The sequence below is a fragment of the Erinaceus europaeus genome, chromosome 15, assembly GCF_950295315.1.
Source record: "Erinaceus europaeus chromosome 15, mEriEur2.1, whole genome shotgun sequence".
NCBI lineage: Eukaryota > Metazoa > Chordata > Mammalia > Eulipotyphla > Erinaceidae > Erinaceus > Erinaceus europaeus.
Genome location: NC_080176.1, coordinates 19855040 through 19872893, shown reverse-complemented (window position 1 = coordinate 19872893; position 17854 = coordinate 19855040). Strand labels below are relative to the sequence as shown.

Here is a 17854-nt window from a genome sequence, read left to right as displayed (position 1 = left end):
AGTGCTCTGGTGTTTCTCTCTGTGTATCTCTCTGTGTGTCTCTTTCTCCATGTCTCTCAAAAGTAAAATAAATGATGGGCAGGGAGCAAGACAACAGTACAATAGTAAAAAATACACAGAACTTGCATGTGAGTGATCCCAGGTTCAGTCTCTGGCACTAAATAATGTTAGAGGTAAGTAGGCTTTGTTCTCTCCCCCTCTCAAATGAATAAACATTTCTTAAAGATTTTATGTATGGGAGTCGGGCTGTAGTGCAGCGGGTTAAGCACAGGTGGCACAAAGCACAAGGACCGGCGTAAGGATCCCGGTTCGAACCCCGGCTCCCCACCTGCAGGGGAGTCGCTTCACAGGGGGTGAAGCAGGTCTGCAGGTGTCTTTCTTTCCCCCTCTCTGTCTTCCTCCCCTCTCTCCATTTCTCTCTGTCCTATCCAACAATGACAACAACAATAATAACTACAACAATAAAACAACAAGGGCAACAAAAGGGAATAAATAAATTAAATAAATATTTTTTTAAAAAGCCGAAAAAAAAAAAGATTTTATGTATGTATGTATTTTGGATAGAGACAGAGAGAAATAGAGAGAGAAGGGGGAGGGAAAGAAAGACTAAGATACCTGGAGCACTGTTTCCCCACTCTTAAAGATTCCCCCCCCTTGGAGGTGGGGACCAGGATCTTGACCTCACACATTGAGGTCGCTGCACATTGTAACATGTGTTCTAACAGGTGTACCATCACCTGGCCCCATAAATAAATATTTCAAGACAGTAGGGGATCTGAATGGATATATAGTAAAACTAAGAGGCATCTGAAAATGTCTTCAAATATCACTTATCATCAGGGGAATGTAAATCGAAACTACAATGAGATATCAACTCACTGATTTTAGAATGGCTATTATAAGAGAGAGAGGATAAAAAAAAGAACCTTATGTGCATTGTTCATTGCAAAGTCAACTCGTGGAGTCAGGCAGTAGTGCAGAGGGTTAAGCGCACATGGCGCAAAGCACAAGGACCGGCATAAGGAGCCGGGGGCTCAAACCCCCAGTTCCCCACCTGCAGGAGTGCTGCTTCACAGGTGGTGAAGCAGGTCTGCAGATGTCTATCTTTCTCTCCCCCTCTCTGTCTTCCCCTCCTCTCTCCACTTCTCTCTGTCCTATCCAACAACGACATCAATAACAACAACAATAACTACAACAGTTAAAAAAAAAAAAAAAGGGCAAAATCAACCGGTGCAGTCATTTGGCAAAATTAAATAGAGGACCCTCAAAGGATTAAAAAGAAAATGTCATGATCTAGCAATTCCATTTCTGACTATTTATCCAAAGGAAGTAAAAACAGTACTTCAAAAAGATGACTGCAATTCCTGTGTTCACTGTAGCATTATTTATAACAACCAAGAGATGGAAACAGCCTAAGTGTCTGGCAAAGGATGAATAAAGAAAATACATGCGTGTATATATACTGTGGAATATTCAGCTATAAAAAGTTAACCTGGGAGCCAGAAAAATAGCTCACCCAGTAAAGCACAAGCTTTGCCACATGCAAGGACCCAGGTTAGAGCCCCTTGAGAGCACCTGCATTGAGGAAGCTTACTAGTGATGGAGCAGTACTATGATATCTCTCTCACCCTCTCTATGATACTGAAAGAAGGAAAGAAAGCATCCGCAAGGAGTGATGAATCACACAGATCCAAACATTCCCCAGGACAAAAAAAAAAGAGAAAGAAAGAAGGAGAAATCTGATATTTTAAGTGGGACTTGAGGGCATTGTGCTAAATTAAATAAGTCACATAAAGACAAATAATAAATTCTCTTGCTTACATGTAAATTTAAAACAAACAAACAAAAAACAAGCTTATAGATACAGGGAACAGCTTGGAAATTAGCAGAAACAGGAAATAAGTTGATAAAGAGGATTAAAAGGTACAGACTTCCAACTACAAAATGCAAGTCTTGGAGGTGGCACAGCATGGTGACTGTTGTTAAGAAAACTGTGTGGTAAGCTTGAAAGTTACCCCACACCTATGGACACCTAATCTTTGACAAAGGGGCCTGGACTATTAAATGGGGAAAGCAGAGTCTCTTCAACAAATGGTGTTGGGGAAAATGGGTTGAAACATGCAGAAGAATGAAACTGAATCAGTATATTTCACCAAATACAAAAGTAAATTCCAAGTGGATCAAGGACTTGGATGTTAGACCACAAACTATCAGATACTTAGAGGAAAATATTGGCAGAACTCTTTTCTGCATACATTTTAAAGACATCTTCAGTGAAACTAATCCAATTACAAAGAAGACTCAGACAAGCATAAACCTATGGGACGACATAAAATTAAAAAGCCTCTGCACAGCTAAAGAAACTACTACCCAAACAAAGAGACCCCTCACAGAATGGGAGAAGACCTTGACATGCCATACATCAGACAAGTGGCTAATAACCAGAATATATAAAGAACTTGCAAATCTCAACAACAAGACCACAAATAACCCCATCCAAAAATGGGGGGAGGACATGGACAGAATATTCACCACAGAAGAGATCCAAAAGGCTGAGAAACACATGAAAACATGCTCCAAGTCTCTGATTGTCAGAGAAATGCAAATAAAGACAACAACGAGATACCACTTCACTCCTGTGAGAATGTCATGCATCAGAAAAGGTAACAGCAGCAAATGCTAGAGAGGGTGTGGGGTCAAAGGAACTACACTGCTGGTTAGAATGTCAATTGGTCCAACCTCTGTGGAGAACAGTCTGGAGAACTCTCAGAAGGCTAGAAATGGACCTACCCTAAGATCCTGCAATTCCTCTCCTGGGGATATATCCTAAGGAACCCAACACACCCATCCAAAAAGATCTGTGTACACATATGTTCTTGGCAGCACAATTTGTCATAGCCAAAACCTGGAAGCAACCCAGGTGTCCAACAACAGATGAGTGGCTGAGCAAGTTGTGGTATATATACAATGGAATACTACTTGGCTATAAAAAAAATGGTGACTTCACTGTTTTCAGCCGATCTTGGATGGACCTTGAAAAAATCATGTTGAGTGAAATAAATCAGAAACAGAAGGATGAATATGGGATGATCTCACTCTCAGCCCGAAGTTGAAAAACAAGATTAGAATAGAAAACACAAGTCGAACCTGAAATGAAATTGGAGTATTACACCAAAGTAAAAGACTCTGGGGTGGGTGGGGAGAATACAGGTCCATGAAAGATGATGAATGACATAGTGGGGGTTATATTGTTAAATGGGAATCTGGGGAATGTTATTCATGTACAAACTATTGTATTTACTGTTGAATGTAAAACATTAATTCCCCAATAAAGAAATAAATTATTTTTAAAAAAATAAATAAATAAAAATAAAAAGGGAAACAATATGGAATAAATATTTTTTAAAAATTGAAAAAAAATACATGTTAAGTGAAATAAGTCAGAAACAGAAGGATGAATATGGGATGATCTCACTCTCAGGCAGAAGTTGAAAAACAAAATCAGAAAAGAAAACACAAGTAGAACCTGAACTGGAATTGGCATATCGCACCAAAGTAAAAGACTCTGGGGTGTGTGGGGAGAATACAGATCCAAGAAGGATGACAAAGGACCTAGTGGGGGTTGTATTATTATATGGAAAACTGGGGAATGGTATGCATGTACAAACTATTGTATTTACTGTTGAATGTAAAACATTAATTCTCCAATAAAGAAATTAAAAGAAAGAACCATTACCGTTAAGTTAATATAATTCCTAAGAATTTTTTTTTTTTTGCCTCCAGGGTTATCGCTGGGGCTTCATGCCAGCACTACGAATCTACTGTTCCTGGTGGCCATTTTTTTCCCCATTTTATTGGATACGACAGAGAAAAAAAAAAGGGCCCAGGTTCAAGCCCCTGATGCCCCCCTGCAGGGGAATGCTTTATGAGTGGTGAAGAGAGGCTGCAGGTGTCTCTCTGTCTCTCTCCCTCTCTATCTCCCCCTCAACATTTCTCTGTCTCTATCCAATAGGAAACAAAGATGAAAAAAATAATAAAAAATCAAATAATATTAACACCAAATTATAGTATAATCTATTTACTATATCAAGGATATAATTTACAACTGCTAATTTAAAATGTAATCGGGATTTTTAGAAGGATTTGAGAAACTTTAAATACATCCATGTATTTGAGTCAAGGATAGGCTAGAGTCCAAAGTCTCAGAAAAAAAAAGAAAGAAAAGAAAGTTGCTACAAAAGCAGATGCTAAAAGTTCTTACTACAAAAGAAAAGTGTGTGTGTGTGTGTGTGTTGGTGTTAACTAAACTCACTGGCAATCATTTCATAGTATATCTATGTCAAATCATTACGCTAGACACCTGAAGACAATATGTTCTATGTCCGTGATGATGAAGAAGAAGGGGGAGGGGGAGAGGGAGGGGGAGACCAGGACTGACCAGGAAAGAGCATGTGTCTCCCAATAAGTCTGATCACAGACAGCCCCCAAACTCTTGTATCTTGCACCCTTCTTCTAGCCCAGCCCCTTAATGAAAGACTGCTTACAGAGGTGATGGCAGCGCTAAAACCTTCCTGCGACATCTCGAACTCAAAGGAGCTGGTACTTCCTGACCGGGTACCTGTAGGAGGAGAATTTGCTACATTAAAGACAGCAGGGGACTGGGCTGTGGTGCACCCAGTTGAGCAAACGTTACAATGCCCTGGAAATGCCTAGAATTCCAACTTCTCAAGAGAAGCCATACATCCAGAGTATAACTGGACCCTCCAGATATTTAGCTCCTGGTTTTTTGTTTTGTTTTATCAATTTATTTTGGATAGAGATGGAGAGAAATTAAGAGGGGAAGGAGAGATAGAGAGAGGAGGGGGCAGGCGGTGGCACACCTGGTTAATCGCACATACTATAGTGCACAAGTGCACAAGGCCATGAGTTCAAGCCCCTGGTCCCTACCTTCAGGGGGAGAGCTACACAAGTGGTGAAGCAGCGCTGCAGCTCTCTCTCTCTCTCTCTTTCTCTCTCTCTCCTCACCCCTCTCTATCTCGCCCTCTCCTCTCAATTTCTCTCTTTATTTATTTTTCAATAATAAATAAAAACATTTTTAAGAAGTCTTCCTTTAAAAGAGAGAGAGAGAGATTGAGAAATAGAGGCACTTACAGTCATGCTTCACCGCCCATGAAATTTCCCCCCTGGAGATGGGGACCAGGGGCTTGAACCCAGGTTCTTGTGCATTATAACATTTGCATCATCACTCATCCTGGCTTTTAACTCTTTAATCTAACACACATTTATGGAGCACTATCTGTCTATCAGACACTATTTTAAACACTAAAGACACGGCAGTAAACACAACAGATAAAATCTCACAGCACAGGGGCCTGGGCAGTAGTGCACCAGGTTAAGGGCATAGTACAGAGCGCAAGGATCCTAATTCAAGCTCCCGGCTCCCCACCTGCAGAGAGGGTCACTTCACAAGTGGTGAAGGAGGTCTGCAGGTATCGCTCTGTCTCTCTCCCTCTTCATCTCCCCCTCCCATCTCAATTTCTCTCTGTTCTAGTCAATAAATGGGACAAATGACCTCCGGAAGCAGTGGATTTGCTGGCATTGAGTCCCAGAAATAACTTTGGAAGCAAAAAAAAAAAAAAAAAAAGAAACCTCACAGCCCATCCATAATTGGGGAAAACACACTCTGGTATTTAACATCCCTACCCTCCAATTTTTCGGCCGACAGCAAAGACTTGCAAAATGAAAGAGAAACATCTAGATCCTCCCATCTTCTTTCTTTCATTCTTCCTTTTTTTTTTTTTTTTAGACAGGAAGGCAGAGAGGGAGTGAAAGAGACCACAGCATCAAAACTGCCTTCAATGCAATGGGGGGGGGGGGGGCTGGCCTTGAACCCAGGTCATGCATGTGGCAAAGCAGTGAGCTATGTGTCCTTCCATGTCAACAGAGTTGACTGAAAGAGATCAGAGTCTCCTGGATCTGCAGGAAGTGAAAAGTTGATGTCAAAGGTCAAGATACCAAGGATTGGGGGTCGGACGGTAGTGCAGCAGGTTAAGCGCACATGGCGCAAAGTGCAAGGACTAGCATAAGGATCCCGGTTCGAGCCCCTGGCTCCCCACCTGCAGGGGAGTTGCTTCACAGGCAGAGAAGCAGGTCTGCAGGTGTCTATCTTTCTCTCCCCCTCTCTGTCTTCCCCTCCTCTCTCCATTTCTCTCTGTCCTATCCAACAACAATGACTGCAATAACAATAATAATAACAATAATGATAAACAACAAGGGCAACAAAGGGGAAAAATGGCTTCCAGGAGCAGTGGATTCATAGTGCAGGCACTGAGCCCCAGCAATAACCCTGGGGGCAAAAAAAAAAAAAAAAAACCAAGGATTAGGAGATGTCAGCTTCTGAAGGAGCTTGTGTCTGGAGTTCAAGGGTTGCCTTCAGAGTGGCTACAGAAACACACACACACACACACACACACACACACACACACCAGCTCACCTTCAATGGCAAAGATCTTCTCCTGCAACTGGTTTTGAATGGTCTTCAGAGCTTCAAAGTTGTTCACCCTAAACACGTAGTCCCGAGGCGGCTTGCTGGCGATAGTGTTGAGCTCCTGACGGGACTTTTCATTGGAGAAGGCAGCTCCCACCTGCCACCAAAGGACAGAGACCAAAACAGACACGGTTTGGGGAGGTGTGTTTCTTCTGTCAAAGAGAACTGGGGGGGGGGGCGCTGGGTGGCGGCACACCTACTGAAACCCATGTGTTACCAAAGGCAAGGTGCTGGGTTTGGGTTTGAGCCCCTGGCCCTCACCACAGGAACACCCCCACCACAGGACAGCATGTTGAAAAGAAGCCCCATATGAAGCCTCCAACCTGAGTCAGGCTTCCTACCCCAATGACGTAGCGGATAACTTTCTCCTGATCGGCCTCGGGAATAACATCCTCATACTCCAAGGGGTCGCCAAACTTCTCTCCATCTGTGATGACAACCAGGATCTTAAAGACATTCTCCCGTGCACCACTGCGGCTGTCAAATAACTCCCTCCTGTGTGGGGGAACGAGGAACAAGGTCAAGTGTGAGTGGACAGACAGACCTTCACAGATGCAGGTGCAGCTGGCCTCCCTCCATGAAGGAAGAGCCAGGCCCCCTGGATTGAACACAGAAGTGGGGGTCACCACAAGACATGGATTGAGGAGCAGGGTGAATAGCAGAATGGAGGGAAAGGGAACCTTCCTGGGCTTTATCTCGTGTTGCCTATGTCAACTTTAATTATGATTCTTTTTATTTATTTATTTATTTATTTATTTATTTATTTATTGCCTCCAGGGTTATTGCTGGGGCTCGGTGCCTGCATTATGAATCCACTGCGCCTGGAAGCCATTTTCCCACTTTTTGTTGCCCTTCTTGTTTTATTGTTGTTATTGTTATGACTATTCTTGTCATTGATGTCATTATTGTTGGATAGGACAGAGAGAAATGGAGAGAGGAGGGAAAGACAGAGAAGGGGAGAGAAAGATATCCACCTGCAGACCTGCTTCATCATCTGTGAAGTGACCCCCCTGCAGGTGGGGAGCCAGGGGCTCAAACTGGGATCCTTATGCTGATCCTTGTGCTTCCTGCCATGTACGCTATTTTTATGTTTTAAAGGCTTATTTATTGGGAGGGGGGTAGATAGCATAATGGTTATGCAAACAGTTTCTCATGCCTGAGGCTCCAAATTGCCAGGTTCAATCTCCTGCATCACCATAAGCTAGAGCGGAGCAGTGCTCTAGAAAAAAAATTAATTATATATATAATAAATATACATAATAAATACATAAGATTTCTTTATTAAGAGAGAGATGTGATGTCAGGGATCAAACTTGGGACCTCATACTTGAGAGTCCAATGCTTTATCCACTATGCCACCTCCACAGACTTTACAAAAAAATTTTTTCCAAAAGTAAAGTAGTCCAGGAGGTGGCACTGTGGGTGAAGTCTTGAGACCTCAAGTATGGGGTCCTGAGTTCAACCCCAGCAGCGCATGTTTCAGAGTGATGCTTTGGATTTCTATAAATAAATAAAAATAAATAAATATTGATAAGTTTCAATGAGCCATCATCAAACCTCTCCTGCTGTGGTGTGATGGCTGTCCGCTTGTGTCCTTGCACTTTCTTCCCCCCAGACCCACTCTCGTCTCCAGAGAGAGAGAGAAAATGAGAGAAAGATCAGAGTGGATTGTCTGAAGCAGGATACTTCAACCTTCATTAGAGGAGCAGGTGGGGGCTCACCATGGTGAGTGCATACATTACCAGGTGCAAGGGCCCAGGTTCAAACCTTTTTCCCACCCTTCCCCACCTGCAGGGGGGGAGCTTCACCAGTGATGAAGCAGGGCTGCAAGTAAATCTCTCTCTCTCTCTCCCTGTCTGTCTCTCTCTCGGATATTTATGTCTTAATTAATTTATTTTTCCCACCACTCCCATCACCAAAGGTCTGTGTCCCCATCCCGACCTCCATAGATAAACACTAACGTTCTCCCACATTGGAAATAGGCTATTTTTTTTTCACATTCATAGACTCAATTCTCTATATTCCACATATGGGTGGAACCATTCTGTAGTTGTTCTTTGCCTCTTTACTGGCTTCGCTGATCATCATCTTCTCCAATTCCAGCCACTTTATCCCAAAAGACACAATATCCAATATCATCATTTTTAATTGCTGAATAGTACTCTGTTGAGTATATGTCCAATAACTTTTTATCCAGTCTCTCTCCCTCTCTATCTCCTCCTGCCCTCTCAATTTATTTCTGTCCTATTGAATTAGAAAAGAAGAGGAAAGGAAAGAAAGGAAGGGAAAAGAAAAATATCCATCAAGAGTGGTAGATTCATGAGCAAGGGTAGATAGCATAATGGTTATGCAAAATCTCATGCCTGAGGTTCCAAAGTCCCAGGTTCAATCCCCCGCACCATCATAAGCCAGAGCTGAGCAGTGCTCTGGGAAAAAAAAAAAAAGAAAAGAAAGAAAACTAAGAATGGTAGATTCATCATGCAGGCACTGAGCTCCAGCAAAAACCCTGGTAGCAATTTTTATAAATAATTTAGATGCACACACACACACACATCACCATGTACAAGGACCTGGGTTGACGCTCCCAGACCCCACCAGCAGGGGGGAGGCTTCATGAGTGGTGAAGCAGATCTGCAAATGTCTGACTCTCTTCCTCTGTATTTCCCCTTCCAGTCTCAATTTCTCTCTGTCCTAGCAAATATAAATAAATGTAGGGCTCAGGCGGTAGCGCAGTGGGTTAAGCGCACGTGGCACAAAGCACAAGGACCAGCATAAGGATCCCGGTTTGAGCCCCCGGCTACCCACCTGCAGGGGAGTCGCTTCACAGGCGGTGAAGCAGGTCTGCAGGTGTCTGTCTTTCTCTCCCCATCTCTGTCTATCCCTCCTTTCTCCATTTCTCTCTGTCCTATCCAACAACAATGACACCAATAACAACAACAATAATAATAACTATAACAACAATACAACAACAAGGGCAATAAAAGGGGGGGGAGCAAATTTTTAAAAAATTAAAAATAAATAAATAAACAAATGTTTAAAATTTTAAAGAGGGCACTCTTGGTTGAGCATTCATGTTACAGTACTCAAGACCCCAAGTTTGAACCCCCAGTTCCCACCTGCTGGGGGAAAGCTTTACAAGCGTTGAAACAGGGCTGCAAGTGTCTCTCTTTCTCTCCCCCTCTCTATCACCTCTTCCCTCTCAACTCTCTGGCTGTCTTTACTCACTGCAAGACTCCTTGCGCCCCCATCTGCCAGTACCAGCCTCCCTCCACACTTACACCACTTTGCGGATTCCCGTAGCCGTGTGCGTCTTCCCCAGCAGCTGTCGAATGGGGAGCACCAGCGACTCAGGGTTGGGATTACGTCTGAAATCTTCAAAGGTGAAGTGCGTGCGGAACTCATCGGAGTACTGCATCAGAGAGAACTGGAAGGGGTGGCAGGCCTCAGTCTGGGGAAAGGGCTGCCGCCCCCCAGGAGGGATTAAGCCCAGGTCCCTGTGCACTGCAACATGTGTGCTCAGCCAGGTTCACCATCACCTGGCACCAACCCCTGTTTAATACTCAGACCTCCCCTCTTTACAAGGGCTGAACCGGGGAGCCGGAATCATGCTTATGCAAAGAGACTTTCATGCCTGAGGCTCCAAAGGTCCCAGGTTCGATCTCCAACACCTCCATAAGCCAGAGCTGAGCCGTGCTCTGGTGGGGGGCGGGGGGAATTGATTAAATTAAATTAGAACTGGGCAGCAGGTCACCGGGTGGAATGCGCACATTACCATGTGCAGGTATTCCTGTTCAGACTCCCAGCCCACCCCCAGGTGGGGGGGGGAGCTTTGTGGGTAGCCAAGCAGGTCTGCAGGTGTCTCTTTCTCTCTCCCTCTCTCTATCTCACCATCCCCTCTCGATTTTTCTATTTCCTATCAATTGAGAGAGAGAATGGCCATAGGAAGTGGTGGACTACTCATGCAGGCACCAAGTCCCAGTGATAACACTGGTGGCAATTTAAAATTAAAATAAAAACTTCGAGGGCCAAGTGGTGGTGCACCCGACTGAGTGCACATGGTACCATGGGCAAGGACTCGGGTTTAAGCCCCTGCTCTCCCCTGCAGGTGGAAAGTGTCACAAGCTGTGAAACAGTGATGCGAGTGTTTCTTTCTCTAGCTCCCTCTCCCCTCTCAGTTTCTCTCGGTCCTATCTAAGGAAATGGAAGGAAGGAAGGAAGGAAGGAAGGAAGGAAGGAAGGAAGGAAGGAAGGAAAAGAAAAATGGCTACCAGGAGCAGTGGATTCATAGTGCCAGTACAAAGACTTAGCAATAACCCTAGTAACAGGCAGGCAGGTGGGAAGGAAGGAAAGAAGGGACAGAGGGGGCTGGGTGGTGGCACACCTGGTTGAGTACACATGTTACAATGCATAAGGATCCGGGTTCAAGCCCTGGGTCCCCAGCTGTAGAGGGAAAGCTTCACAAGTGGTGAAGCAGGTCTACAGGTGTCTCTCTGTCTCTTCCTTTCTATCTCCTCCTTCCCTCTCAATTTCTGGCTGTCTCTATCCAATAAATAAGTAAAGATAATAAAAAATTTTAAAGAAAAGAAAGAGAAGGGAGGAAGAAAGGAGGGAGGGAGTACTACTTTTTTAAAAATACAAGGGGCCAAGAGAAGCTCAAGGTTGCATTCAGACACAGAAGAAAGGAGGATCGTGGGAGAAAATCACGATAGACTGACAATATGACAATTTCTGCAAATGAAACAGGAGATGCAGTGGCCATCCTGGGATGGGCTCTGCCCTTCCTGCCCCTTCGGTCCTCACCAAGGTTTGGGACTTTTTGAATTGGCTCATCACAGTGGAGACGAAGTTCTTCATCCGCTGGAAGTCTAGGGAGAGGATGCTTCCAGAACCATCAATCAGGAAGGCAATGTCGCTGTCCTGCCTGGGGCACTCTGCAGAGTATGAGGTGAGGTCAGAGAGAGCCAGGGAAAGCTGGGGTCCTGCTTACAGGCTAGCTGTCGGCTGAGCACTGGGGATCAAAGGCCAACAAAAGTCAGCCCCCTGCTCCCAGCTAAGTAAAACCGGGTGGAACTGCAGCCCAGGAAGTGGTGCAGAGGCAGAGCACTCGACTTGCAAGAAGAGGTCCCAAGTCCAGTCCTGGACACCACGTCTGCCAGAGTGATGTTTCCTGGATCCTTCTACACCCACCATCCCTGTATCATGCAAGGTCTCAAGGTTTATTTACAAAGAGTAAGATATAGAGTCTGGAGTCTAAGGGGACTTAAGCTGTGAATTATGCAGAAAACGGAATTTTTCCCCCTTCCTGAAACAAGTTTTTTTTTTAATTATTGTTTGCACTGTATAAATTGAAGGAAGAGGAAAAGTCAGAGAGAAGGAAGGTTGTCAGATAAATGACATACACACACAGAAAGGAAGGCAGTCCCCACATGCCCAACCACACAAAGCCTCACCCTAGCTCTGGAGGTCTACCTGGTAAGAGAAGTGCTAGTGGGGGTGTGGGGGATATCAAACACAGAAAAACTAAATCCAAACACCTAGAGGTGTTGGGGGGGAGGAACAGGGCAGCAAGTGGACCTCAGGTATAGCTCCCCAGTTAGGCCAGCACCTCTACCCCCATGAGAAGGGCCTTTCTAGCTTGGAGAGAAGTCAGGAATTAGTCCTCAGGCAGGGGTACACTATAATGTGTGTGCTTAACCAGGTGCACCACCATCTGACCCCATAAGTAATTATTTAATTAAAACAGAAGGTGGGCAGTGGAGATAGCATAATGGTTATGCAAACAGACTCTCATGTCTGAGGCTCCAAAGTCCCAGGTTCAATCCCCTGCACCATCATAAGCCAAAGCTGAGCAGTGCTCTGGTGTCTCTCTCTGTCTCTCTCTCTCTCTCTCTCAAAATAAATAAATAAAGGCTGTGGGTCAGGTGGTGGTGCACCTGGTGAACGTACATGTTACAGTGCACAGGACCCAGATTTAAGGCCCTGGTCCTCATCTTCAGGGGAAAACTTTTCAAGTGGTGAAGCAGGGCTGCAGATGTCTCTCTTTCTCTCTCCCTCTCCATCTCCCCCTAACCTCTTGATTTCTAGCTATCTCTATCCAATAAATATAGATAATAAAAAAAAAGTCCAATGCTCATCTAAACAGAATACACATATCACCATGGATAAGGAGCCAGGTTCAAACTCCAAGTCACCATATGGTAGCGGCTGCAGAGGGGAAGCTTCCTGAGTGGGAGAACAGTGCTATAATGTCTCTCCTCCACTCTGTGTCTCTTCTCTTTCCTATCTCTCTCTCTCTCTTTCTCTCTTTCATTTCTTCCCTCTCTCTGTATATGAAAGAAAGGGTAAAAATATTTGTTGGGCATGGTGGAGTTCAGCATATGAAGTCCCAGAAGTAACCCTGGTGGCCAAAAAAAAAAAAAAAAAAAAAAAGGAGGAGGAGAAAGATGGTTGAAAAGAAAGGCAAGAAGAGGGAGCTGGGCAGTGGCACACCCGGTTAAGCACACACAATACAAAGCGCAAGGATCCAGGTTCAAGCCCCTGCTTCCTACCTGCAGGAGGGAAGCTTCACAAACTTTACAAATGGTGAAATAGATCTGCAGGTGTCTATATTTCTCTTCCCCTCTCTATCTCCCCCTCCCCTCTCAATTTCTCTCTGTCCTATCAAATAAAATGGAAAAATGGCTGCCAGGAGCAGTGGATTCATAGTGCCGGCACCAAGCCTCAGTGATAACCCTGGAAGCAAGAAAGAAAGAGAGAAAGAAAGAAAGAGAGAGAGAAAGAAAGAAAGAGAAGAAAGAAAAGAAAAGAAAAGAAGAAACATGTGAAATACAAGTGTATAGAGATAAAACATGTCAAGTGGGACAATGTGGTGGGAAGCAGTACAGGGGATCCTGCAAGGGACGTTCTCAAAGAAAGGTGCCATTTGAGTCGTGATGCAGCAATGGCGGTTCAGCTGAGAGAGTGCATAGGTCCTTTCTCAAAGCAACTGCTCGGTCCAGTTTCAGAGAAGAGAGGCAGCCAATATGGCTGAGGAGCAAGGAGAGGAGAGGAGACACGTTACAGGTGGATGGGGGTGGAGTTACACCTTCTAGAGCCAAGGTCAGGGGCCCGGCTCTACGCTGAGGTGAGTGGTAGGGACCTATCTCACCAAAATGAGTCATTGTGACATTTTTTACTGATTGATTTCTGATTTTGATAGGACAGAGAGAAAATGAGAAGGCAAGTCGGGAGAGAGAGGGAGAGAGAGAGAGAGATGCAGCTCTGCTTTGTTGCTCATAAAGCCGCCCTTGTGCAGGTGGGGACTGGGGGTTTGAACCCGGGTCCATGTGCATGGTGACATGTGCATTCTATTGGGTGCACCACCACCCATGTTCTTGCTCTCTCACTGCCTCTGGGATTATCACTAGGGCTCAGCTGCCTCACAACTCTACCATTCCTGTCAGCCTCATCTTGTCTCTATAAACAGAAGATGAGAGACAGAGAGAGATAGGAAAGAGAGAAGGAGAGACACCACAGCACCTCACCACCACTCATGAAGCTTCCATTCCCCCCCCCCCAGGCACTCCCATGTAATGGCCCAGGGACTCCAACCTGGATCCTTGAGCACGATCATTTGTGCACTCTACCGGGTGAGCCTCCTGCCTGTCCCCTACATCAGGACTTTTTTTTTAAATACCAAATGCTGGCACCTGTCCCAATTCTCTACTGAAACCCAGCACCCTGACCCCTCTGCACTGGACCTTTTTCCCTCACCCCACACACTGGGGGTGCAGCGCCCCCCTCCAGTCTCACTTCCCATCGAAGATGACCTACCTCTGAGGGTCTGTGGGAACCTTTGGGGTTGTTGGGACAAGTCGGTCCCAAACAGGAAGCAGAAGCCGTTCACGTACGAGTTCTCCTTGCACGTCTGCTGCACAGTGGGCCCACAGGCCTGCACGCAAAAGGCGAGGGGGTGGAGACCAACCCCAGCTGCCTGCCGCCTCACTCCCTCACCCCTACCCTCCACAGGGCCCAGGGCCCTGCAGTCTAGGAACCCCAACTCCCATCATTCAGGACATCCCCCCCCACCCCACTGCCACCACCACCCAAGACCCAGGGCAACTTACCAACAGCTGAGGAGGGCTGGTGGTGACAGCCAGGGACATGCCCAAGGACATGTTCACAGCCTCTGGGGGGACTGAAGGACAGACAGACATGGTCACGCAGGGGGTGGGGGGTATTGTGGGAGGGGAAGGGGGCTGTGTGAGAGCCAGGGCAGGGCTCATCTCTGCTTGGAAGACACAAAGGTCTGAATGTATTTGGAAATAAAGACTTAATGTTTTTATATTTAATATTTTTTAATTTGATAAGAGAAAAAATAAAAAGAGGAAGAGCGCTAAAGAGAGGGAGAGAGGGAGAGAGGGAGAGAGACAGACCTGCAGCACTGCTTCACCACTTGTGGAGCTCCCCCATCCTCACCCCTGCAAGTGGGGACCAGGAGCTTGAACCCCGGTCCTTGTTCAGGGTAATGTGTGTCCCACAGCCCAGCCTCAGAAATAAGGACTTTAGGGTGATAAATTAAATGAGATTAAAAACAGAAGCGCAGGCGGTGGCACACCTGGTTGAGTGCACACATTGCAGTACACAAGGACCCGGGTTCAAGCCCTCACTCCCCACCTGCAGTTGGGAAAAACTTCACGAGCGGTGAAGTAAGGCTGCAGGTGTCTCTCTGTCTCTCTCCCTCCCTATCCCCTTCCCCTCTCAATTTCTCTCTGTCCTATCAAATCAGATAAAGTATTTTTAAAAAAATAGATAAAAAAGATGGAGAGTCTAATTTAGTGTCTTCTTCTAAGAGGAAAAGACACTACTAGATCAATCTCAATCTCTCTCTTTCTCCATGCACATAGGAGGTGTTAGCAAGGCCAGGAGGAGAGTCCTCGGCAGAACCCAGCCTCACTGCACCTGGGCACCTAGGTCATGGGGAGGGAACATGAACACGAGGAGGTGCCTGTGGGGTGGCACAGTGGTGGGGAAGGGGGAGCTCAGGGCAAAGGGGACTCCTGGTGGGTGAACATGAGGGAGGCCCCGCGGGTCCAAGGCCCAGGGAGGCGGAAGGGGCAGGACTCACTTTGCAGCTGGATGGGCTGGCAGGCTCCTGAGCTGTAGTCACACTGGTACAGGCTGCCCGTCTGGTTGGTGCTGGGTACCTCTAGAGGGGCTCCGACCACCAGCCTGGGCCAAGTGGACACAGATCAGCATGGGGGAAGCCCAGAGGAAGTCTTCTCCTCCATTGGCAGGAAGTCCAGCCTCACACAGCCCCCCCCCCGCCCCCCAGAAACAAGAGTCAGCAAAGGGAAAGAGAGCAGGAGGGGCTGGGTGGAGGTGCAACTGCTTGAATGCATTTTAACCCTCACAAAGACCCGGGTTCAAGTCCCCGGTCCCCATCTGCAGGCGGACAGTTTCTGAAACAATGAAGCACTGCTGCAGGTGTCTCTTTCTCTCCCCATCTCTCCCTACCTGCTCAATTTCTCTCTGTCTGCCTCTATCCTAAAATAAAAATAAAATATTTTTTAAAGCGAGATTTTTAAAAATATTTTTAATCCCCTTTTGTTGCCCTTGTTTTTGTTGTTGTAGTTATTGTTGTTGTTGTTGATGATGATGTTGTTGTTGTTGGATAGGACAGAGAGAAATGGAGAGAGGAGGGGAAGACAGAGAGGGGGAGAGAAAGATAGACACCTGCAGACCTGCTTTACCGCCTGTGAAGCGACTCCCCTGCAGGTGGGGAGCTGGGGGCTCGAACACAGATCCTTATTCCGGTCCTTGCACTTTGCACCACATGCACTTAACCCACTTCACTGCCGCCCGACTCCCAAGCAAAAAATTTTTTTTAATTTCAGAGTTTAAAAGAAAAAAATACTGACAAACAAACAAACAAAAAACCTCTAGTATAGCTACAGGCCCTTTGAAATATAACTAAAATATGCCTACTAGCTATCTACAAAATGGAGGACCCCCCCCCCAACACTTCATCTGCATTACCCCAGCCTTTAGGTCCATAACTCTCCAACAGTTTGTTTGGCTTTGTATGTTAACTCTCTGTTCAGCCACCAGGTTCCAGATGCTAGCAGGATGCAACCAGACTTCCCTGGACAGACGACCCCACCAATGTGCCTTGGAGCTCCGCTTCCCCAGAGCCCTTCCCCACTAGGGAAAGAGAGAGACAGGTTGGGAGTATGGATCGACCTGTCAACGCCCATGTTCAGCGAGGAAGCAATTACAGAAGCCAGACCTTCCACCTTCTGCATCCCACAACGATCTTGGGTCCAAAATCCCAGAGGGTTAAAGAGTAGGAAAGCTATCAGTGGAGGAATTGGTATACAGAGGTCTGATGGTGGGAATTGTGTGAAGCTGTCCCCCTCTTATCCTATGGTTTTGTCAATGTTTCAATACATTTTTCTTAAAAAATTAAAAAATAAAAAATAAAATAAATTTTCTAAAAAAGAAAAAAGTGCTGGGTCTGGGGTAATAATGCGGGGCTGGGGGAGACCACATCCTGAAAGATGGGAGTTGGGTTTTTTTCCAATCAATCTGAGCACACTGGCAGTTCCCATTACTGATGCACAAGAAAACATCTTGAAGTCCCAGGGAGGGAGTTTATGAACTCCTACCCAGCTACAAAATGAGATGAAAACGGGCCAGTGGATGGGGCTGGGCGGTGGCATGCCTGGTCAATCTCACACATGACAGTGCACAAGGACCCAGGTGCAAGCCTCCGGTCCCCACCTGCACGGGGGAGGCTCCATGAGTGGTAAGGCAGTGCTACCTGCAGGTGTCCACTCTCTCTCTCTCTTTCTCCCTCTCTCTTTCTCTCTCTCTTTTTCTCCTTCTCCTTCTTCTTCTCCTTCTTCTCTGCTTCCTCTTTGCCTCTCAATCTCCCTGTCTTTATCCAAAATACCAAAATAAACAAATAAATAAATAAGAGAAAGAAAGATGAAAGGAAGAAAGAAAGAAAGCCAGTGGGATGAGATAAAATAAAAGTATGCACTAGAGCTGCCGTCACCCACGTAGAAAAGGGAGCAGGGTGGGAGGAAGGGCAGAGAGTCTAAAGGGTGGTGAGCACTGTTGGCTTCTCTGCGAAGAAGGGATAGATCCGACTGCTCAGCCACTTTAACTTTAAGGCGTGTAAATGAGAAAGTGCTGTAGGAAAAGCCAAAAGACAAGTGGACCAGTGAGGTGAGGTGATAAGTCTTTGTCACCCCAGACTACCCAGGGTGTGGCTGATAAAGGCAGTGGCCTGGGGCAGGGGGTGCAGCGGTGGAGCACTGGGTT

The 17854-nt window shown here is 46.0% G+C and overlaps 1 protein-coding gene across 2 annotated transcripts in view; it reads right to left on the bottom strand.

The window, feature by feature from the left end:
• Nucleotides 1–17854, bottom strand: part of LOC103119751 (integrin alpha-M) — a 63659-nt gene that overhangs the window by 29009 nt on the left and 16796 nt on the right. For both annotated transcript variants that reach the window (XM_060173110.1, XM_007530074.3), the window contains 8 exons: nucleotides 15654–15757; nucleotides 14653–14723; nucleotides 14360–14477; nucleotides 11348–11478; nucleotides 9826–9971; nucleotides 6889–7042; nucleotides 6494–6644; nucleotides 4545–4618 (listed from right to left, as the gene is read on the bottom strand). In XM_060173110.1, coding sequence (XP_060029093.1) covers nucleotides 4545–4618; nucleotides 6494–6644; nucleotides 6889–7042; nucleotides 9826–9971; nucleotides 11348–11478; nucleotides 14360–14477; nucleotides 14653–14723; nucleotides 15654–15757 — 949 coding nt within the window. The remainder of the gene's footprint in view (nucleotides 1–4544; nucleotides 4619–6493; nucleotides 6645–6888; nucleotides 7043–9825; nucleotides 9972–11347; nucleotides 11479–14359; nucleotides 14478–14652; nucleotides 14724–15653; nucleotides 15758–17854) is intronic.